The 23,746-nt window shown below is 46.9% G+C and overlaps 3 protein-coding genes across 3 annotated transcripts in view; 2 read left to right on the forward strand and 1 right to left on the reverse strand.

Moving 5' to 3' along the window:
* T265_04690 (hypothetical protein) overlaps window positions 1-2,396 on the forward strand; it is a gene marked incomplete at both ends in the record, with an annotated part of 8,385 nt that extends 5,989 nt beyond the window's left edge. The window contains one exon of the mRNA XM_009169494.1: window positions 2,301-2,396. Within this exon, the coding sequence (XP_009167758.1) occupies window positions 2,301-2,396 (96 nt within the window). The remainder of the gene's footprint in view (window positions 1-2,300) is intronic.
* Window positions 1-23,746, reverse strand: part of T265_04689 (hypothetical protein) — a gene marked incomplete at both ends in the record, with an annotated part of 42,328 nt that overhangs the window by 1,506 nt on the left and 17,076 nt on the right. Inside the window, 16 exons of the mRNA XM_009169493.1 lie at window positions 2,631-3,192; window positions 7,015-7,297; window positions 9,117-9,290; window positions 10,573-10,666; window positions 10,750-10,801; window positions 11,155-11,421; window positions 11,516-11,604; window positions 12,274-12,671; window positions 13,133-13,265; window positions 13,355-13,602; window positions 15,515-15,722; window positions 16,626-16,796; window positions 17,247-17,462; window positions 17,619-17,782; window positions 20,148-20,241; window positions 23,199-23,372. Of these exons, the coding sequence (XP_009167757.1) occupies window positions 2,631-3,192; window positions 7,015-7,297; window positions 9,117-9,290; window positions 10,573-10,666; window positions 10,750-10,801; window positions 11,155-11,421; window positions 11,516-11,604; window positions 12,274-12,671; window positions 13,133-13,265; window positions 13,355-13,602; window positions 15,515-15,722; window positions 16,626-16,796; window positions 17,247-17,462; window positions 17,619-17,782; window positions 20,148-20,241; window positions 23,199-23,372 (3,327 nt within the window). The remainder of the gene's footprint in view (window positions 1-2,630; window positions 3,193-7,014; window positions 7,298-9,116; window positions 9,291-10,572; window positions 10,667-10,749; window positions 10,802-11,154; window positions 11,422-11,515; window positions 11,605-12,273; window positions 12,672-13,132; window positions 13,266-13,354; window positions 13,603-15,514; window positions 15,723-16,625; window positions 16,797-17,246; window positions 17,463-17,618; window positions 17,783-20,147; window positions 20,242-23,198; window positions 23,373-23,746) is intronic.
* Window positions 7,304-23,746, forward strand: part of T265_04691 (hypothetical protein) — a gene marked incomplete at both ends in the record, with an annotated part of 42,456 nt that continues 26,013 nt past the window's right edge. Inside the window, 2 exons of the mRNA XM_009169495.1 lie at window positions 7,304-7,369; window positions 7,677-7,836. Of these exons, the coding sequence (XP_009167759.1) occupies window positions 7,304-7,369; window positions 7,677-7,836 (226 nt within the window). The remainder of the gene's footprint in view (window positions 7,370-7,676; window positions 7,837-23,746) is intronic.

Genomic DNA, 23,746 nt, shown 5'->3' on the forward strand with positions numbered 1-23,746 from the left:
GGATAGACTCTGTCGAATAAACTGTTCGGCGCCGGATTCCGGTGACTGCTCTACAGTCGTTGTTGGTTCAGTAGGCACATCGCTATCGCCATGCTGCGAGATGGAGAGCGGGTCCTTGGTGGCGTTCTTTGGCTCATCCTGCAAAAAAGTAAAACCAAGATATTGTGTAGATGTAAGACACTACTGAGAAGGTTGTTGGAAACCCTTCGGCAGCCCACAACTGGTATCGCCCTTTTGGGGGCTCATGAGTTAGGCACAGCCCCGGAGTTTTCCTCAGTCTTATGTTCTACTTGAAATAAAATTGGACAGGCCATCATGAACTATCATCAACGGAAGGTTCAGCTGGATTCGGCTGAGTTTCCTGTGAAAACATCGAATTCGTGTGCAAATGACAGTATTTGTTGAAATTAGGATACTCTAGAAACACAGAGCATTGATGGGGTTGTGGACCACAGTCCCCTTAATGCCTTCTTATTACCGTAACCGCGGTCATCTGACCTCATTTTTGTCACCAACACTATCACGAAGTCCACTTCCCAAGGCACCGCGTATTTGGTGTCAGAATCTGTTGTCGAACACAGTCTCCTTAATGCTTTCTTATTACCGCGAACCCCGGTCCGGATAGCCGATTGATAGCCAGATGCGCTTGGACAATGAACGTGCGAGCCAGCTGCTCTATTGATCACTGTCGCGTACAAGCGGGTCAAAAAAGTGATACAAAGAATACAACTCATCTGTCAAGGACGAGTGAACAACAACCAATGAAATCTGTCTCAACGAAAAGCGGTTATTCCATTGGCAGTTATGCAGTCCCGTTACGTTCGAAGCTGATTTTCCTAATAGAGGGGAACAAACTTGATGAATTCGCCAAAAATTCAGGTCAACCGTCGATTTCTCTCTCGTTGAGGTCGGAAGTGCCGCTACCGCTGAGCACGATCTCCGTTTACATTTGGCATACTACTTTGGGGTCATAGGTATGATATAGGTACAGCTGTAGCAGCCTTTTAATGCCTAACTGCCATGTCACCCGAAGGAAGCACGAGGGCTGGGATACTTCCAGGTCGGGTTTGAACAATGGAACTTCTGGTCAGTAAATTCGCGCTCTAATCACTGCTGCTTAACTGTCAAATACTCACGAGAAAGGCGGAAGTGGAAGGGTGGGAATACGGCACAAAAGTCTCACAAACTTAGGGAATACGGACAAGAACCATCTGGCACACATGCTGAACAATCGTCCACCAGGCCACGGTAGATTTCACCGAGACAGGTGCATCTAATGGCCCGTATGAGGCCTGTGGAATAAAGTATCGTAAAGTAGCACGGACATATTGAATATCAATGTGTTAATCACAGCCAATTCCGCAGTGTCCTTGTTCAAGTTGAGGAGATCAGGGAGGCTTTTACCAACCACAGACTAACGGTGCCGGTGGAAGTATAACTTCATCCATCAGAGGTACCGCATACAGTACCGCAATGTGTTAAAATGCACTGCATGGGCCATAAATATAATCACGTTTCACAATTCACACCTCGAAAGCATTGGTGGGATCTGATAAGATAAACTGAGTCCGTACTGCTCAAGTTGTGATACAACCGCGTCAAACGAGCTAGTCACACAATGAGTGCGCTTGCCGGACAACATAAACAGCGGAACTTTGGTGTTACCTAGCTGGAATGGAAATGCGCCAAACCTGGTGAATTGGCATGGAACTATGAATGTTCAGGCCACCAAATCCACTCGTGATAGCAACCGATTCTCTCCCGGATAAGGACATCGGGGTGAGATATTTTAATGTTCTAGTAACGTAGTCAGTCGCGTTCTTGCATCAGAGTCTTTAGTAAGTAACAGTTCCACACCACGTTTCATCAGACGAGAAACCCCACTCAAAATCAAGAAACTAGATAGGCTGCTTTCCTCGCCAATCAACTTATCCTCAGCAAACAACACTAGAGCTGCTAGAACCAATTCCTCTATGGTACACAGGTCCCATTTTCCAGTTTCTAAACGGATATCCACCAATCAGGAGCCTATTGGGATGATCAACTAAAGGACTAATAATCGGTCAAGGTCGACCTGGGTGAATAGACCCTGTAGAAATCCACGTATTAATTAAACCACATACTTCCGACCTCCAATCACTCGCACTCACAACCCCCTGATGATACTAGTCCGACTGGTGACGAAAGGCTTGTAACCAAATCGCTCAGCGAAGAAACCAACGACCATCGTTCCCAGACTTGCATGCGCTTAGGAGTAGCTACTTTAGACCTTTAATTTTCTTTTCTTTTTCATGTTGTAGTTGTACCACAATGAAGAACCTGTGTTCAACATTGATGACACGGGCGGTGATGACTGGTGTGTCCCGGGCAACTTAGTTGTACCCCGGCATATGTAATCCCAAATTACGACAATTAGATACTTCACCAAAGGCTAACCCGTTCTACACCGAGAACCAGGACTTGCCTATCTGGACTGACGTTAATCTCATGAATGGGGTGGTAGTCCCTCGTGCTATCCCCAAGAGGACATATTCGCTTGGGGCAGTGTGACACGCCCGACCCACAAAGGAACGATTATTGCGCATAGAAACAAGAGCTGTTACCAGGAAAAGGGGGGTAGCGGATCTTACCTGTTCCGCAGTGCAGGCGGGTGCGGGAGAGATGGCGTGTTGTGGAGACGTGTGCTGTTCTAACGATTCCGTTATACAATGTTCGGGTTCTGATGGAGGCTGTAGAGTAGAATCCTGCGTGCCTTGACTACTCTCAATCAATTCGCACTCCACATCATCTTGTGTCTCGGAGATTGTCGACTCGGACAGTGCCACCGGAGGAGATGAACTGAGAGACACCGGAGTTTGACTGGACTGCGTATCTTCAATTTCAGTGGGTTCACTATCGACTACCAATGGGCGGGACAGGACTACAGAAGCTGATGGCAATTTCTCAGGTTGCAGCATGACGGTTGCAGGGACTTCAACAACAGGCTCGGGAGAGTCAGCCATAAAAAGACGTCGTCGTTTGACAAAGACAGACTTTCGGCTATCCAGTTTGGTTTCTTTTCTGTGAGCTCGTGATGGACTGTTAGTAAGACTGGATCTTGGAGTTATTATAAGACGTTGCGGTGAGTTCGACTTCCGTTGACGATGCTGTGCACGAGGAGGGGATTCATCATTGAGTGGTTTGGTTTGAGAGCTGTACCGAAAAGAACAAAGAAACCAAATGTGAAAGTCCTAAAAAGAGTTGACGAACACAGTGCATTCTGAAGCATAGACAGACAGGGTGCCGAACGCTAATTGTACCGTTTTCAAATAGGTGTGACGAAGGTAAAAGACTATAGATGACCTGAATACCAGCAGCTAAAAACAACACTGTTACCCTAGGTCCTTGCCGGCGGCATTCGGTAAAACACCATCACATCGCAGCCAGCAAAGGCAGCCAAACCTGCGCTTAGCGAAAAACACCGGATACTGGAATGTTTTTTATACTTACACCTCCAAAAACTGTTTTCTGTGTGGGGAGTTCGCTCTCCTAAAGAACCCTATGTTGGCTGCGGATACAGATGGAGCTCAGTAATGAGTGAGCTGCCTGAAACCGTTCGAGATAACCTTGTATAATTTGTGAGTAGTTTCCGCGTGTACCACGAGAAGTAGAGTGTAGTGAACCACGTGCGAATGGTGAATGTCCTCGTGGTAACGCAAAAGACTACTGATGTTGACTGAATAGTTGTTGTTGGGACAGGCTGTAACTTTAAAATGTGTACGTCATGCTACTCATGAGTAGGCAAATGTTTTTACTACGCACCAAAGGCCTTGGGAAGTGCGTCCCGGTAGACAAAACGCGTTTTGTCAAGTAGCCACACGTGACGCGCTGAAGTGACACGTGTTGCGACCATAAAGAACCTTGATTTCATCAAGATCAATTCAGGCAGTCGAAAATAACAATGGGGATCACGCGCAGCCGGATCGTGGACGCTTTCAGCGACGAACTGCGAAAATGAATGAATGGTTTATGGGAGACGGCATGGGTCCCTTTCCGTGGGGTTTGTAGCAAGTCAAGCTGTATTGTGTAATGCTTTTGCGATCTATTCTGACCACTACAGACTGGGGGATTAGGTCACTGAAGGCGTGAGTGAATCGCGATTGCTTCAGCTGTTGCTAAACATTGATATCCGACGAATCTCGGTAGATAGATAGTCAGGATTCGGAAAGCGCTGACAGAATTAATCACATGACTCGTAGCAGCCAAGTTAGCAACCATCGCGCCAGATAGCGACTGAAGTTCGGCTTTGAGTTTACTTTCAAGGCAGCTGCTTTGCCCCGTCAGCAAGACAACGAGAGCAATATGGTAAGTTTCCTTTAAACTCAGAAGGCACATATTACAGGTCAGAGCGAAATTGCGTAGGTCACACCCACTAAATAGACAGTGAGACAACGCGACATAGTATTCATACATTGCCCACGTGACCGCAAGGTGGTCACACTAAATACAATGGTCAACCATAGTAAGATAAATAGTAACCATTCCGAAGAGAGTTCGCGTCTTAAATTCTGGACTGTGTATTGTATTTCACATGTTGGCGTATCACTGTGCCCAGTTCCACAGGAGAGCTCGCACTGATAATGGACTCCCCACTTCCGATCGAAACGCGGCAATGTGCGGGTATTCGTCGAATGTATGGATCATCAATACGACCACTGGAGCGAGATGGCTCTGTAAGTGGAACTGACCGAAATTCCGCGGTTCGAAACCGACCTCTGATCCTGTCTAGGGTTGGGCAACCTAGCAGTATCCCATCCCTTCCGTCTGGTGGCATGACAGTTAGGCACCGAAAGGGTGCTACAGCTGAACAGTCGATAAGGCTAGTCATGTACTCAAGGTCGTAAATATACTGTCTGGCGTTTGACGTCCAAGATCACCGGCTGTAGCTGACGGCAGGACCAGCTGAGTTCAAATAAATCGATTACCGCCTATCAGGACGTGACCCGAAAGTACCTGCTCACAGCTGAAAACCAATCTGAAGGCTACTCGCCTTAACGCTGTCCATCTGAACCGAAGGATGTACACGGGAGTTACAAGAGAATCATTGATATACGTGCAGGCACTGGATAGAACCTTGGTAGTCACAAGTTCGCTGGCAGTTGAAAGGTAAGCCAATAAGTTTTCGGGATATAAACGCCTCATGATTTACGAATCGGCAAGTGAACAGCACGTGCTTACGAGTACTAAAAGTCTTCTACAGGAACCCATTCGGTTTGTTCACACCAAGAGATAACGACGATTGAGGATGCCAAATAAAACTTTTTACTTTGAATGAGGAACGCGACATACTTAGACTTGGTGTTATGTGAAGTATATTAGGTGAAAAAATGCGAAAAAAGGTCAGTAAAGCTTACCAGAGCATGTGGAAAGACTATTCTCCTTCTCAAATATAAATCTGTTCAACACATTCAAACTCGTCAGCTACTCAAGCAGACAGACTACCTGAACACCGAGACCGCAGTCCAACAAATGTCGCCAGGCTCAGTACAAGAGTGTCTTTATTTACACGTGATAAACCAATCACGTGGCGGTCAGTTCGTGACAGAGTCCATTGGCGATAATCGGTAGTTATGTTTGCGCGTTGTACCGGTGTAAACATGTTCTGACGGGGTGGACAGGAATGCGAACAGGTTGACACCGTTGATTCCCACAGCTTGTTAAGCAGCCCTTATCTTTCCAAGGTAGCAATAGGTAAACAAATTTTGAGAGTAAGAACGTCTTTACACGTCCGGACATTTGCATCCTTTCTTCTGGCTGGGTCACCGACGAGGTAACTACCCTCAATTCTGCAGCGAACGGAATTTTAACAACCCCAGGAAGCTGGCCAGATCATGCGAGAGTAAACAGATCACCGAAGTGTCCAAAATAGTCCAACTGTTTCGATTTTTGTTTCTCACGCGTCACATGTTTCGACATGTACGGTGAAAAACCCCAGAACTAGCAACAGAATCACCACGCGAAGGCATTCTCAACATACTGAAAACAGGTTTGATCAAGCAAGAACGGTGCACAAGTGGACCAACGACGAGTGAACTGAACAACTCGCTGGGCAATTAAGCAGTTGCAGGATTCCCGTTCACATCACTCTCTTCCCCTGGCCCTCTGGGGAGAACTGAACTGGAGGTTCACTGTTACTGGAGCTCATCAGCAGTGCCGGGGTTTGAACCCTGCACGTCTGACTTCCAAGGCGAGCACGTTATCACCATTCCACCAGCTGGAAGCACCTGAATTTTCACGTCTGGACAGGCGAACATGTCCACGCTTGAGTAATGTGATTCGTTCGCCTCACGTCTCGAACTGCGATCCAGTAGCTGCCCTGGCTGTGGTTACCGACTTGTCAACATCTCGACTATGAATACCACTGTATTCGGCTATTCCGGGTGTGATTTTTGAGATTTGCACAGGACCGAAATTAAAAGAAGGGACAAACGTTTGTGAGTTGTCGCAGGATTTGTGTGTCCGCGACCCATGAGTCCGACCGCGACCAGTAATCCTCCAAGGGAGAATCCGAAAAGCAAACATTCTCTGGACACGCGTGGTGTGGGCTAACCAGACAAATTACACCAGGACAGGAGACTGTTCAAACGACAGTGGACGTGAATTCTACGGATCCCGCAGGTTTCAAGCGTCAGCGGTGCTACTGCGGACCTTCGTGTCGTGCCGCTGAACTACCCACGAGCCTTTTAAACACTGTGGGTCATAAATTGTTCCGTTAACTTCCCCTCCACATTCGAGGGTGGACTTGTTTCCATTTTCGAAAACTCTGAGCTGACTGTTCAGAGTATACTTTGGCTGACCGACCGAGCAAGAAGCATATCAGCTAGCCCAATACTGTCCTGAAAGAATCTCACGATGTGTGGGAAGTATGGGGTCTGGAAGGCTGGAGGTCATCAATGAACAGTAAGAGGCGAAAACATCGAATAACACAGAGAAAAACGAAACTGCCTTCGACTAACAGAAAAAAACACCACTCACCGTTGTCCAACTGATTGCGAATTATCCAGGTCCACGTCAAAGACTGGTTCAGGACTGGCGTGTGTTGAAACGTCAGGATAACTTGGTTTCGAGGACGAGAGGTCGATAACCACTTTGGTTTCGGTCGAGGTAGGAGGCGGTGGTTTCGGCTCAACTGGAGGGGGACGCGGTGGTGTTCCCTGGCTTTGTTCACGTGTTGGGCTTCCAAAGGTGTAGACAACTGGCTGCTCTGCAAATGACACTCGGTGGGATTTTTTGCGTGACGCGATGCTGCGCATGATGCCTGAAAATGTTTGGCGAAATTACCAGCAGCAAGGAGGAAAATGCAGTCGAACTTGTGCAACATCAGAGAGGGGTGTGTAAAATTTGTGGAGTTTTCTTAAGTTATGGGCAAATAACTCTCCATCCGTCCAAAAAATATTGTTTAGGCTTACAAGATAGATACTAAAAAAGAAAACGCATTCAATATTATTCAACCAAACAAAGTGTTGCTAAAAGTGCGCTGGTGGGCGGAACCGTATGTCGAAAGGTCACTTAAGATGCATCCAACTTTAAATGTTACGTAGGTCGCCTTCTTATGTTCTTGTCAAATCGACATTGCCTCAGCCCTGTTATTACGTCGAGACATATGTACCGAATGAGTGAGGCGGCTTAGAGGTCAGAACGCGAATTTACTGACCATAAAGTCAGTGGTTCGAACCCGATCCCTGCACCTCGAATTCCCCTGTCTAGCCTTGGGCAACCTAGCAGTATCCCAGCTCTCGTGCTTGCTTCTGGTGGCATGGCAGTTAGGCACCGAAAGAACGCTACAACTGAATCAAGGTGAGAACAAATATGTGGTTCCGCTAATAGCATAATCATAAGACACTTGTCACGGTGCACCTGTTACGTTGAAAAGCACTGACGCGCTTGCATGCATGGAGGTTACGAAATTCCGAATCCAGATGTCACGCTGTAGGTGAAGCCGAGTTATACCAACAAGCTGGAAAGGACAGTGCAGCCATTCCGCAATCATCCCCTCTTTGGAAGATCGAAACTCACAGCCGCTCGGCGCCTGAACACTACAGTTCGACAGCGACTGGCTAATCAGTAGTGTAAGGTTCACTTGCCCAGAATGTAGCGGCGTCATTTTTCGGTTACGCATAATGTGACTCGCTGTTAACCAGCTTCTCGAATGCTCACTTCTCAGACAAACAACTTGTGGGGTGTTGTTTTTTACGAGATTATTATCCTCTTGTACTTGGACGGTTCACAGGGCTCGAATAGTGACCGGGTCGTTGTGGGTTCAAACCTTGTAAGGTGTGCACCGCTATTGACTTCCAACAGTTCTGAAACGGCCGTACGGTGATTACTAGCCTTATAGTACTCTACAGGATTAAATCGACATTCCCGAGTACTCGATGTGAGACTGGGGAGCGAGATGGACAAGTGGTTAGAGTGCGAATTCACTGACCGGAAGGTCCGTGGTTCGAACTTGACCTCTGCATCTCGACTTCCCCTGACTAGGCTTGGGCAACCTGGCAGTATCCAAGTCCTCGTGCTTCCTTCTGGTGGCATGACAATTAGGCACCGAAAGGATGCTACAGCTGAGAACACATGTGCAGTTCTGATAATAGCATAAACATAACATACTGTTGTCATGGTGCACCTCATGTCACGTTGACACAACCAGTACAGTTAGTGGGTCGTCATTTGAGGTGTCGGACAAAATAACCGCATCAGTCAAGCGTAAACATGTTTACCTGTTCGGACACGATAATGCCAATGTGTCCAGCGTGTGCTGGTGGGGTAGTGCTAACCCCGTCACGTCCTATGCTGGATGCCCCGAGTTCAAACCCCGACATGGCCAAGGCTATGCAGTACTGATGAGCTCTAATGCAAAGTGAAACTCGAGTACAATGACTATGCATTCTACAAATCCCGCCACCACCAACAACTAATCCAATTAGTCAAACTGGTTCAGAACTCTAAGACTAATGAGCGACAGCTGAAAAGTGACGAGTGGTTTCAAATTGGAAACAGTGGAACGGAGAAATAACAAGCAGAACATAGCGCAGGCCCTGGCTCCGTCTATTGCAACCTCATCAAAAGACCAGGCTTACCGCATGGCGACTCAGCTCCCGAAGGAGTTTTCAACGACTGAAGGTTGGCAGTTGGACTCGAGCGGCGTTCGGGCGTACGAGGCGTAGCGTCTGTGTGTTTCTGGCGTGCCGTCTGTTCCGCTGCCTTTTGAAGACCGAGAGCAAGCATGCGCTGAGCACGACTTGAGCTTGGACCTACATAGCAAGTAGAAGGGTAAATTAATGGAAATGATCACGTACACGAGAGAGATTGGTAAAAAGACAAGGTCAATATGGACGCCGAAACAGTTTCACACGCTAACACAAACGTGGTGAGTCAGGTAGGATTCAAACATGGGCTACAGGAAGAGAGCCTGCATACGGCACACAAACAGGCCCCCCGAAGAAAGAAAACGACACGCTACAAAGATGTTCATGGCACTAAAACAGCAAAACAAGATTTCCAAACAGCTAGGAACGCACCGCACATCAGAGGACTGACGCGATGGAGCAGACCAGACAGGGGCAAATTAAGCGGTGGAGTTTGTGGAGATGGTAATTTCCTTGGAGGCAGTACGGGAGACGAGCTTGTTTTGGAACTTGTCACTGAACAGCTGTGGTCAGTCGGTTTTGGACTGGTAGACAAACTGCGGTCTTCGGTGAATGGGCCTTTGGAACTGCCGGTTTCTAAGGGGAAAATGTGAGAAAAATGAACAATCATCAGTAAACATATGACGATTATCGAGAATGTGATTTCTGGCTTGTTCGTCAAGCAGTACATTCACGTTGATAGGAAGAACTGGCAAAAGAACAGTGCCGTCACCCGTGTGATAACGGGTGTGTAAGGCTGACCAACGAGTGACAGTAGCCACCCGTGGCGGTGTGATGAATTTAGTGCCGTCACCCGTGTGATAACGGGTGTGGTAGCAGCCACCCGTGGGGGTGTGATGAATTGGGCCAATACAAATCTGAATACAGTTCATAGTTGGTCTGCAACCCGCTCGTCTGGAATCAGACAGTTTCGCTCTACTTACGCTTACTACATACCGATAAAGGCTACTTTAACCTAGATTAGCAAGAATACCACGGACATTCAGTACAGGAATTCGTGACATCTTCCCGTACACAGCACAGTATTTGATACAGGCATATTAGCTTCGAAAACCCATAATTGTAAGCTCACTCATTGGGGACACAACGGTTCAAAAGACGATTTTTGGGTAGCGAGCTCGGAAGAAATGTTGTTAACCAGTCGTACTACTTGGAGGGAATAAAATAAAGTGAGGAAAAAATAAGCAAAGGTACTGCCGGAAGCACATGACCAGTTAACCCAGTTAGGAAACGGAAAAAATAAGCAAAGGTACTGCCGGAAGAACATGACCTGACGTTGAACGAAGACCCTGCAAAAGCAAAGTAACTTAAACCGATTTTCAGTCAACCCAGTTAGGAAAAAGAGAATCAATCGATTAGGCAGATGTATCAGGACAGGAACAAATACCTTCAATGGTAAGCGAATCTTGTTTCGGTATTTCCACCATTTGATCAGTTGAAACAGAACTGCTTGTGTCCTGATTCCGGTTCTCAGAATCCAACTAGGAGGGACAGAAAAAGTGAAGTGAGACGTACTCGGTCGACCGGATTTTAAAAGTAATTTCAAACCTGGGCAGATGCTTACCGACGGATCAGAAGCAGCAACAGCTGATGTCTGTTCAGGGGAACTGGGGGTTCTGAAAGTGAGATGAAACGTACGGTTGTCATAAAGAATCCAATTAGTTCCACAGGTATCGGCGTCTTATAAGATATAAATGTCAAGACAAAAACCGGGCTGGCGTGCATCGGTGGAAGTGTAGAAGGGAAAAGAAACGCGTTCAGCTGCAACACCCTTCCGGTGCCTAGCTGTCATGCCACACGAAGGAAGCACGAGGGTTGGGATACTGCCAGGTTGCCCAAGCCTAGACAGGGAAAGTCGAGAGGCAGGGGTCGGGTTCGAATCACGGACCTTCCGGTCAGTGAATTCGCGCTCTAACCACTTGAGCCATCTCGCCCCTCGAAAGAACCGAGGTGAAAATGTTAAACTTACGTCGGTAGCGGGTGCTCTGAATCTGTTTGTGTTTCAGTCTGGATGGCTGAAACAGGCTGTCCGGTTTCCACGGCAGTGGAAGGCGTATCGGTCACGGGTGGTTCGTTTCGACTCAACACAGGCTCTGACGGTTCGTCAACTGTCGTCTTGGTTCGGAATTGGTCCCAAGAAACTTGGCTGAACTGAGATTGAGACTCAGACTGAGAATCACCCATAGATTGCTGACTAACATCCAACTCGGTGTAGGTTGCAGGTAAGTAGTCTTTTCTAAAATGTAGTAGACATATGAGGCAAAAAGTCAAATGCGATAAGGCCGGAAATTATTTGGACAGGCTGAAATCTAAGAGAATCATTCAGATACCTTTGTTCTTCGAATCGCTCCTTCTGGTGAGAGGTCAGTGTGCGACGACGTTTACGAGGGTTGTCCGGGGCAGGCGGAATAAATACAAACTAAGAGTCAGGGAAGAGAAAAACAAATAAGCTAGGGATGAAAAATAAACTAAAAAATACCAGTGGGACATGAATTAATGAAGCACTACTTGGAGCAGTGGATCGCAAATCTATTCTAGACAGTGGTCAACTTACAGTTCGGATATGCTATCGCCCGCTCACCAAAGACGCGAGTTTAGCTGATAGGAGCTCTACCGGAGTTGAACTGTTAACTACTATAACTAACCCGGCTAGATTCAGGGGAAGGGGGATTCTACCGATGCTCATACAATTGGCTTAGTCGTGTGTCTAGGGTCTCAGGCTAAACTGCAAGGTGTTCCCCGAATGATTAATTTTCGCGCGCGACAGTCTGTATCTAAGCCCGAAAACACAAGACCACATATTTCAGTAGCCAGCATACTTCCAGTGACGCACATGCGTGATGCCGCTCTGACAGGCACACAAGAAGTTACATTTTCAAAAGGGCCCGTAGTTCCCACTGAATGAAATTCAGTGGCGATCAGTGCTACTCATTCGGAAAAAGTTATGGTGCAAGTTTGGTCAAAGAATTCTAATCCGACTTGGGATGTCATTAATGAAACTTCTCGGAAATACTAAATGCAAATACACTAGCCCTCGCCGGTTGAAAGAATTATGTTTAAACCACCATACATGGCAACTAGTGCGTACCTGTGCAGACTCCTCAAAATCGATTGGTTGAGGTAGCACTTCGCTTTCCAGTTTAAACTTGGGCTTACACCCAGAATGTTGCTCTGAATCCGACGACGTTCGTTTTCGTTGCCCATTTGCCGCCAAGTTGAACTTGCCGGGTATCTCCGAAGGGCTCATGAAAAGACGACGCTTGACCAATGGGCGACCAGCGGGAAGGGGGCTTGGGGAACCACCTCCGGCAGCCGGGGACCAAGTACTCTTGGATTCCATGATATTGACGCCAGGTTGAATGCCCAAAACACTAGCCAGTATACCTGGTGATCTCTTCTGTGGAGACACGGCAAGCATAGAACGACGTCCTCGGCGTGCGGCCATCAGTTTTCCGGGAGCTGACCGTGTAGGTGTTTCCGGGGGCTCTGAAGAACAAGAGATGTTGTTAAAATCTTAGAGGATGACCTGGACCTCTAAAAATAATTTAATTCCGGTCAGTGAAACAGCTAACCTTTCACTGCTGTTGAGAACCCAGCAGGCTGGATTCAAAGCAAGAGGTTGGATAAAAAATCCACACAAAATTTACCCAAATATCGATTCTAGAGATACTAATAGTCACTGATGAAGACGAGCCATAATTCATTGGTATCCCCGAGGTAGGACACCTGAACCAGAATGAGCCGGCTCCGATTTCTCCACCGCGAAGACGACTCTTTTNTCACACAATCGGAAGAGATGTCCGTGTGTATTAATGGACAGAATCAAGACGCTTCTGAAGAGTGAACAATTTCATTTGGTCTAACGAGGCTCATTGCTAGGAGGGTAACGATAACTAGTTAAAAACCATCAGTTAAAGGCCAGCAAGCATACAAGAATCTTCACGCACCTATTTTTAAAACGGGAGTGGTTTGTTGCTCGGGTAGCACAGAGGAACGGTTGAGTGAAAGTCGTCCACGCCGAGGTCGACGAGATTTGGAACTGTCTTCAGTTTGGCTTGATTGCATCGGTGGCATCTGTTCCTAAGAAAGAGAATCCCGAGAAATCGATCAGCATACAACTGCTCTCTATTACACACGTAGAGGACGGAAGAACCCGTTCAGCAACCTACCTGCTTCAAATCAGCCAAAGAGGTGTCGTTCTCTTCAGAGCCTCCAGACAATTTGCCTGAACGGTCTGTCGAGCATCTGCGACCTCTGCCACGTAACTTTCGTCCTGAATTGGGAGCTTTGTGGCCGTCGGCAGATTTACTTAGTTGTTGTGAGGGCGCGCACAACATTTGTCGAACCGTTTCCTCATGCTCTGTCAGGCTGTGTCTCACAACTTCCCAAGAGCGGCCTTGTTTTGGACAGGTTTCCGCTAGATGGTTCCAAAATCCCACGAACCACAAAATAAACGGACGTTTTAATACTGAAGGGTAGAACAAGGAGGGGAAAATACGCGATATCAGCTAGAGATAAATTGAGAACGACATAATCAGGACGGATAGCAGAAGTTGGTCCGAAGGCAGTGCATATAATCATCACATATTTACGGCAGAGTAATCCTAAATTGATCCGAAATACGGAACAAGAAGGTAACGAATAGGTAGATATTCGAGCACAGAGACACGGGGCATTAGACTAGGACGGAAGTCATTAGGGATGCTAGAAAGTATTCAGTGGTTTTGAGTTGAAACCTTGAAAACCAGTAGAATAGAAGCTTGAACATCTCGTGGCTTGTGGTTAACTACGCATGTACAAACCCTGAACGTGTTTAGGGAAAAGAGCTTCCAGTGAACGGTTACCATGCATCCCAAAAGGACCATGAGGGTCGAAGTATCGTCAAGTTGTTCAAGCCTAACCAAGAGCACATGAGTATCCATGGCTGGGTTAGAGGGACCCAACTCCGCACTCTGGCGAGATCAGCGTGTCAGGTAGGACAGTTAGTTACCCAGTCATTTATCCTGTCAAAAATCCATGAAACCTGAAGCCAAAAAGTGAGAGAAAATAAGATATCCACTCCACAGGATAGTCCAGAATTGTCTGACTTAGCACTAGGTCCCGAAATAGATAAACTATCCCTTCAAAATAAAAAACCAACAGATGCTATATGGAAAATAGGAGGTTCGTCAAAGGCTGATGTGAGTTGCTGAATGAAGCCATCGGATTGAGTACAGAGCCCGACTGTATAATGAAAGACTGGATTCTAACTGGCTATAAGCAAGTGGCGTGCAGACTTGAATGTTTTCAGCAGCGTGTTCGAGTGCTCCAGGGTCCGGAGATAAGCAAGTGGCGTGCAGACTTGAATGTTATCACGAAAACTGACACACATTCAGCAGCGTGTTCGAGTGTTCCAGGGTCCGGATCTAGAATTTCATCGATCCGAAAACAAGTTAAACGTCAGGGTGTCGCTTACGAGAACAAAATTAACCTGCAACTAACCCAATATTTCAAGTAGGTTGGCAACACGATAAACCTGAATGCAATCGTCCAGCTGTAGCACCCTATCGGTGCCTAGCTGCCATGCCACACGAAGGAAGCACGAGGGCTGGGATACTGCTAGGTCGCCCGAGCTTAGACAGGGGAAGTCGAGAGGCAGAGGCCGGGTTCGAACCACGGACCTTACGATCAGTAAATTCGCACTCTAACTACTTGGGTCATCGCGCTCCCCATAATCCTTAATACTATTAAATATCGACCTGTACCACATGAGTATAGTCCAGAGTTTTACCCGCGCCTCAGACCTTTCTGAGCATGTTTCCCATGTACTGCGCATGCCGAAGAGGGTGCTGTTTTCTGTGTTCAATTCAAAGTGGCTAAAGCAGAAGGTTGGTCAATCGTAGAGACGTGATGTCAACGCGATACGTCTTCCAAGGTGGGGCCTGCGTGGTTCACCTGTACACGGTTGGAGACACTGCAAGATATGGCTGCGGATCGATATTATTGGTGTTGTTGGTGTCAGTTGCTATTCCGAGTATCTGGTGGCGTATGCATCCTGGAATGACAGTCTGGTACTAGATCCCTTCTCTGTCAACTTTTCTTCACATCAAGGCTTTCGAATAAAGACTGCCGAAATTGCTTGTTTTTCAAAAAATCATTCAGCTGTATTTTGTTCACGTGAGGTCTAGAAGAGCTTCAAATAAATTTCGCTCATGTTGTTGAAACCGATAGCGTGGTGTCAGTGAAAGCATTCTAGCAACTACCGTGGGATTTTTAGACAGGACAACAAAACCCCTGGCTTACTCAGTCTACGAAATTATCCGAAATCTATCATTGAACATCAAGCTAACCTGATGACTTTGGGTCTGCGTCACACAGCGTAAGTCCCGCTTGCAACAGTCCGGAACATAGATGAGGGTTCAACTTCGGCGGTTTCTGGTTGCTCACATTCTGTGAGCGCTTGGATAGTGATCTGACGACGGAAACTGTGTCGGTCTCGGATAACACGACTGGTGAACAGCCAAGTGTGCGCCAAATGGAAACAAAGACGTCTTCAAGCTGAAAGGAAACGAGACAAATAAGGGTGTGTGCGTGTCAAACTGACAAAAAACGGGGAGGTGTATGATCACTGCTAGAACATCATCTGCCATTCTCCATTTCTTCATGAAGGGGTCTTCTCACACTTCGAGAAAAGGTTAAAAACTAGATAAATCGCATATTCACTGTGAAGGTAAATCTTACATCCGTTTGGTTTGTAATCATATGTCACATACATGTGGTGTACATATGAAAATATGTTGCGTTAGAGTTTTCCGAAGTATTCGCGTTCAAAAACCAGCCATCGGTTCAGGAGTTGTTGTACTCTTCAAGATTTGTGGTGAAGGCAAGGTGGAGTCACCGCAACTCTTTAGGAGTCCTGTTTAGCTCTGGTGACAATCTGTCACACAATCAATCAACTCAATTCAATTTATCAGCTATAAACCGTGTGCCATAGGCACATTGGTTTCAACTGCTACAGTTTCGATCACCGGATAACGGGGAAGTGGAACATACAACCAACCGTTGGAGGTGAAGGCATAATCAACTTGTTCGGAAATTAGGTGGCTACGCATTGAAGGCGATCGCTTTGATGCAAGAGCGCCGCCGACGGCGTGGTTGGGCCATTTCCGCCAATGTCATTAACTGGTGAGTTGAGTTTCGAAGTCCCCATCCAGGGTGGCCGCAACCTATGGAGTGTGGTCAGTTCATCTATTGTAGATGGGTAATTTCTTCCCAATACCGTTCGACGTACTTCAGCATTGCTGCTCCGGGTCCCACCTCTCGGTCACTTAAACTCAGAACCCACAATATGAAACCACCACATTATTTGGAAGAATAGTTCCTGTCAATCTTCCCCAAAGGTGTCATGAGCCTCTATAGTAATCTCAGTTGGCAATCGAAAGAGCAACCCAGATGACTTACCGCAGTCTTTGTTTGCTGTCTACGCTGTGTGATGAGCAGGGGCTCATCTAGTTCCGTATCGGCCGCTTGGAGAATGGCCTCGGCTTGCACACAACACGCGGTTAGACGCGAAATGGCGGGCAACAGTGTTTCCACAAGAGTGGTTAGAAGCTGAGGCTCCTGCGCGTGGTTCTATAACGGGATAAACCAGAGTAGCACCAGTTAGACAGGACGCCGGTGCAATAGTAGATTGGACATAATACCGAGCACCGCTACTGAGAAATACGCGGCAGAGTTTTCGAAGTACGGTCGAGGGAATGTGACCGTTCCTCAACAACACCTGAGTTTGTTGAAGCATGGATGGACAGTACACAAACGGATCGCAATTGTTCTGTAAACACTCACCAATGTACTCAAAAGTGTCTACTAATCACCTTCTAATGTTCCCAGTCGTGACTATGATTCGATGTATCGATTGGTATCCGGTCTAAGCGGTACATGATTGCACAATGTACCAAATTACGAATATGCAGAGTGTGAGCAGGCAAAAAATAGACGATAGATAGGTAATCTTCATTCACAAAGTAGGCCAATCAAACGAAACCAAAATTCCGAGGATCAACCCCCGTATAAGAAACATACCCTCACTAGGATAACAACAGCTTCCAGCGCATCAAGCAAACCACATGAAGCTTTATAGGACGTGGCGGCAATGCGCTCTTCCAGAGTCAATTGTGAAGAGGAGCAAGACGAATCGTCAAACGATCCCGATCGTTGGACGGAGGGGATCGTTGGAGGTGATGTGAGGAATCGAGCGCTGGGTTTGGCTGATTGATTCCGAACCGGTGGGGAACTGGTCTGCAGCATCAAGGGGAAAGAAACATATATATATATATANTGGTTAACTTTTCATTGTTTCGCATTTGAATGGAGAAAGATTAAGGTGAGAGGCGTTTCGGATAGTGAACAATGGTTAGTTCGGCGTAGTTGATGTGAATTTTTGAGAACACTAACCTGAGAACCGGAGGAAGGAGGAGGACAAGCAAACCAGGGGGAGTGGAGCAAACAGAGCTTGAGTGCCATCAGCAAGCCTGTCAAGTGTCCAAAGGGATGATCCTGCGTGACCTTCCACGTAAACGGGTTGAAGGCGGCTTGAAGGAAGGTTAAAAGTGAACGACCTGAAGATAGGACTTCAGCAGTGTTGTGGTTTCAAACAAATAATAATAATCAATTGATTCAAAGGGTGAAGGAAACTCCGCGTGTTGAGCTCTGGGTCGATATCCAACTTTGTAATCGCTTGTCCTATTGACAAACCAGACTATCCTTCAGCAATGATGTACTATGGAGGTATAGCCATTGCGAGTCTCAGTGGCTTAGCCAGTACTCAACCACCGACGGGAACAGTCGACAAGTCAGTCACACGTGAATACGAAGCACTAATATTTTCGGAATGAAGCTAGCGTCCTAACTCAAAAAGATAAATCCATCAGCAGGTGCTTCCTATCATCAGTTCCCCACAGACCAAAATGAGACACAACTATGCCATATAAATAAAACCAAATCGTTCAACTGTAACACCCTTCCGGTGCCTAGCTGCCATAGCACCCGAAAAAAGCACGAGGGCTTGGATACTGCTAGGTTGCCCAGGCCTAGACAGGGGAAGTCGAGAGGCAGAGGTCGGGTTCGAATCATGGACCCTGCGGTCAGTAAATTCGCGCTCCAACCACTTGGGCCCTCCCGCCCCTAGCTACCATTGGATTTGGTTTAAACAACATGCGTCGCAGAAGGTCACACACCCCCATGATGGATATGGCAATAGGAAAATTTCAGTCTAAGGTTCGAACCACGGACATGGTCAGTGAATTCGCGTTCTAACCACTGAACCATCTCGCCCTGATCGATTTTTATCAATCCCCTTTGAATAGGGGATGATTTCAACGTTTGGTGCACTGTGACATTCGTGCGTGAGTCTCACTAACAGATACCGACAGTTAGATCATTAGGCCTGGTGAATTACGTACGAGGTTCCAAGTGCATACCAAGTGTGGGGTGGAACAAGCGTTTCTGTTAGCTCGGTTGGTACAGGACAGGTTCGGTAAGCGAAAGGCCCAGCGTGTCTTCTCCCAACCATTTCGAGGTGTGGAAAATCCACTCCTGTTCTGTTTTCAGTTGTGACCTCAAAATGACTTGGGTCAATGCAGAAATAGACAAAGGGTAGCAGTTGCTCAAACAGCAGCAAAACAGTTTTTTAGTAAAGGATAAAAAGAGCAAAATACTTCGAGTGTTTGCTTGGTTTACACTGTATTGCTTGCTGAACTTCACTGTTACTTTTGCCACCTGAGCTAGACATATCCAGATGGTTAACATGCGGGCCTATTGACGGAAAGGTCAGTTGCTCCTGTTGGGGCCTGGACGGTTTCGCAAAATATCAGCCATGTGGCTCCTTCGAACCGCATGGTTAGAGTGCACCGAAAAGTTGCTATGGCTGAGCGTTCACTTTTCCTAAGTTACTTCACTACTAGCTAACTCAGCCTGAACAGTTGAGTTTTCTGATATCGCGGCACTGTTCCTTCTCCTGCTGAGCCGGCTGCGTCACATATTGCCCCATAGGAGAAGCTATTCTAGGGATGCGAAAGCTGTCTCTGTTGTAATTCGTTTCGACTAAAATGGGGCGAGATGGCTCATTGATTAGAGAGCGAATTTGCTAACCGGAAGGCCCGTGGTTCAAGGGGAAAAGCTACACAAAAAACAAGGATGCCATTAAAACATCCATTTCAAGACGCAGAACTGGTGCCATAGAACTATCATTAGCCCTCGTCCCACAAGAAGGTATATCTTAGTATCCCTCAAGTGTTTCTTCGAGGATTGAGGGGTGGAATGCAACACCTTTTCGATGTCTTGCTGCCATGTCACCGACAGGAGGCATGGGCGCTGAGATACTGCAAGGTTACCAAAACCTACACAAGAGCAGTTGGGATGTCGAGGTTGGGTTCGAATCACGGGTCTTCCGGTCACTAAGTTCGAATCTAAAGCATTGAGCTATCGCGAACCAGCCATTTTTATCTGTCCTATTCGCAACCATGATTCGACAGTGGTGCGCGAGTGAGAATTCATCCTTTTGGTGCCTGGCTGTCATGCCACCCGAAGGAAGCACGGAGGCTGTGATACTGCCAGGTTGCCCGAGCCTAGACATGGGAATTCGAGAGGCAGAAGTCGGGTTCGAAAAACGGACCTTCCGCGCGAGTGAGGGGAATGAGCATTTATCCATACACCGGATAATTTGACGGGGTACGGCGCGACGCAGTTTGAACAGTTTTGAAATGTATGCGCAGCAGTGGTTGGCCTTCATGGGGAAGATGGAGTAGAAAACGATCTACGACTCGGAACACAAAATGGGCTAGAACAACAGTGAAAATAGAGTGACAGCCGCTCGGAAAAATAAATTAGCATGACGATCTTCATATTAGATACACACCAACCAATAACATCAATCAATGCACGGCGCGACAGAAGCATGTTATCCCAACTTCTTACGGTGCTTACCATTGGCAATCACGCCTTCGTGAACACGTTCTGCGTTCTGTGCGAAGCACCTGAGCAAACGACCCAGTAGGTTGAAATTGAAGTGCTGAGCGGGCTGGAAAAGTAATCAATAGAAAGTGATTGAACACACTCCAGAAAAGAAAAACGACGTTCAAGGTGGCTGAATCCGCACCCAACACTAACAGCTTTGAAGAACATAGTGTAAACGACAGCTATCCTCGGTGGAGAATGGTGGTAGCTCAGGTAGCGTAGATAGTCGTTGGTTTGTTCGCCGATCCAGGCAATTTGATTGCAAACGTTTCGTCACCCATTTAAGTGATATCATCAGTGCGTTGTGAGGGGTGTAGTGGTGTTGCGTGTGTGTTCATGTACATTCGGCTAACCGGGCCGACCTTCGATTAGCTGTTCGGTCAGGTGGTTTCGTTGATCGCTGTTATCCTGTGTCCTGATTGATCGATGACCACATGACCTCTGAGCTTGGCCTCCCCTACTCTCGTACTCGAGTCGGTGCCGGATTGACCTCTGGCCTGGTTTGTGACCTATGCTGACCCGACTCCAAGACATTTCTTGTTTCTTGGTTTGTTCATCCGACACTCGGCTCTCGTTGAGTATTCCGGTTGAGATATTGGTCCTTCGCATGTGCGCAAGTTGGATCAAGTTAATCGTGGAATACCATGCTTCCAGAAACTCTCTTCCGTGTCCCGTTTAGCTGTATGTCAAGGTTTTAGCGTTTTCCAGATTGCATTTGTGACCCTCTTGGTTTACGTGTATGGACATCCAGGATAGGCGGGTCATATCTCGTGATGGCCGGGTTTTGTCCCTTTTCTCGTTGCATTATTTCCATCTAGACTGTTCAACGTAGAAGTTATTATAGTTGATCTGGTGCACTACATTATTCCTCTTGGTTTTGTCTCGTTTGTCCTTCGATCTTGAAAACAGTTTCTGTAGATTAGCGTTCAATTTGTAACCAACGAGGATTCATTTTCGAGTTAATAATCCCGCTGTGAGTTCAGATACATTCTTCAAGGACAAACTCTCTGGTCGCTTGTTCTTGCTGTTGCTGTTGTTGATATGTCTTCTTTTTCAGGCTTCTTTTGATAAAAATTCCTCCATGAATCAGGACACAAATTAACAAAGCGATCAACGAAGCCACCCGATCGAACCACCGTTCGTGATCGAAGGTCAGCCCGGGTAGCAGCACATATATTAACACACAAGCAACACTACTGAATGCGAAACTACCGCAGCATCGTTAGCTCAATTACGCACTCTAGCAAACCGACCGCTGATGATGTCACCTCGATTCGTTGTGCGCTGTCTGCAATCGAATCGTCCAGCTCGGCGGGGGCGACCTAAGGTGGAAAGGGCCCGTCATACGAAGTCACTTTCGATCTGCTCCCTAACCATCTCAATTCCTGCGCTTCTAACATGTAGCACACATAATCGCACCCAACTACGAATCTGTTTTGTTACCCAGACCGGGTTAAGACTGTGCCTAACCTAGTTGAACATATCATTCAATTACTTCCGCTATCGTGCAAATCAGTACAGCGGGAAAATTAAAAGAATATATTTTCAACCAGCAAGGATTTTGGTCCATGTGATGACCAACATTCAACCTCCAACGTTAATTAGGTTAGACCACAGAAACATGATTGGGAATGCCTAATGTCCTGGTTGCTAACACGGATGCGGTGAAGACACCGTCCAGCTGTAACACCCTTACGGTGCCACTCGGAGGAAGCACGAGGGCTGGGATACTGTCAGGTTGCTCAAGCCTAGACAGGGGAAGTCGAGAGGCAGGGGTCGGGTTCGAATCACGGACCTTCCGGTCAGCAAATTCGCGCTCTAACCACTGAGCCACCTCTCCCCCAGTAGCGTTTGGTTGAACCGAAGACAGACCAGCAACAACTGAACGACTGTTTTCTAAGCTGATAGAAATTCGATCGATTTAGCAGAAATTCAGCTAGGAATTCCCATGGAAGTAGTCAGTCGACCAAGGAGAACCACAAACTCATCACCAACAAGAGCTGAAAATTGGGCGTTATCACACTCAGCTATGACTCTTCCGGTGCCTAACCGCCATGTCATCAAAAGGAAGTACAAGGGCTGAGAATCTGCCACGTTGCCCATGTCTGGAGTACTACTCATATATATGTGTAAAAAGTCTCCGCTGAACGGAACATGTCCATTCTCAGTGAGCGGACAAATCCGTATGATTGAGCTGAGCTCAAACAAGGGGAGACCTCGTCTGCATTGCTTTCAACGAAACGAGTATATGCATAGATCGACGGAGTCACACAGTTGAAAGTTCGTTAGGATGCCACATTTGGAAGAAACCGATTTACTTGTACACAGTTTGTCAAACTGGATCCAGTGGAAATGCTTTACAGAGTGCAAAGAAACTTAGAAGAGCTCGGAGGCTCCAGGGATACCGAAGGGATCACAAGAAATCGGTGATGTTTGAAATAGGACAAGTGATGTTAACTAGACGAACTTATATAGATTCAAACTTATAATGCCGAAATGTGCTACACAGTACTGAAGAGCCTGGAAGCAATTCGCTGTAAAGAGCTGTAAAATACGTCAATCTTGAACATCAACTATCTCCTAAAGTGGTAAAAGAGAAAGGGTAAAAAGAATTATGTTGGGACTGGAGAGACGCTCAGAAGAGTGGATGTGTGGATTTACGTAGGAATGTTTGCATCAAACCATCACAATATCGGAAAACGTTCAAATGTGGCAAAGTTGTGGTTTGACAGCGAGGTCTGTCAGTCACATTGGTATCCGCGGTCTTATTGACACTACTTTGGTGGGGGATCGACAGGCATGGCGGTACTGACGTTCACTTGTCCGACGTTCATTACCAGATACCCGAACCGAAAGAGAGACGCAATCAACATTGAATTCTCCAATAAATACAATAGCCAGTACCCTTAGAGCACAGCTATCTAAACTCAGTTCCATCTCTTGACCAGGAAAATACACCAGGACCATGAAAATACTACTAGTTACAAATGTGCAAAAACAGAACTAGAACACTCAAATTACCTGTGACGGGAGTGCTGAGATCAAGGTCACTAGAGCATGACCAAGCTGATCGATCCAGGCATTGGCTGCCATGGTGGTGAGCAAACAAGCTTCCTGGTGGAAGGCCACGAACAAGTGAGCCAACCTCTTCGCTAGTGCCAGTTCATCTTTGTTTGACAGAAATTCCGACGGAACCTAGGTGAGATTAGTTGGGAAGGGTGTGAATAACAGTGTAAATGTGAAACAACTTGAGTCACTAAACCTAATCGCTTTTCGAGATCGCCGAGCAACTGTAATAGACGTCAGCGCAGAGTGACTGTGTGGAATGAGAAGCAAGAGTATGGTGCTGATTGATATTCCCTCGTCATAATCTCAGCCCTACATGCCATCGACTTTTTGGTTCACCAACCGATGATCATCTCTTATCGAGGGATCTGCTTTCCTCAATCCGCCAAGGCTGTTATTGGACTGGGACTTCCTAAGGTCACAGTCAGTGACTTGTGTTTGTTTGCCCTTGTGGGCTCTCTGCGTACTTATGACACTTTTATGCGTGGCACATGGCGTTGAAT

The sequence above is a fragment of the Opisthorchis viverrini genome (genome assembly GCF_000715545.1).
Source record: "Opisthorchis viverrini unplaced genomic scaffold opera_v5_81, whole genome shotgun sequence".
Classification (NCBI taxonomy): domain Eukaryota; kingdom Metazoa; phylum Platyhelminthes; class Trematoda; order Opisthorchiida; family Opisthorchiidae; genus Opisthorchis; species Opisthorchis viverrini.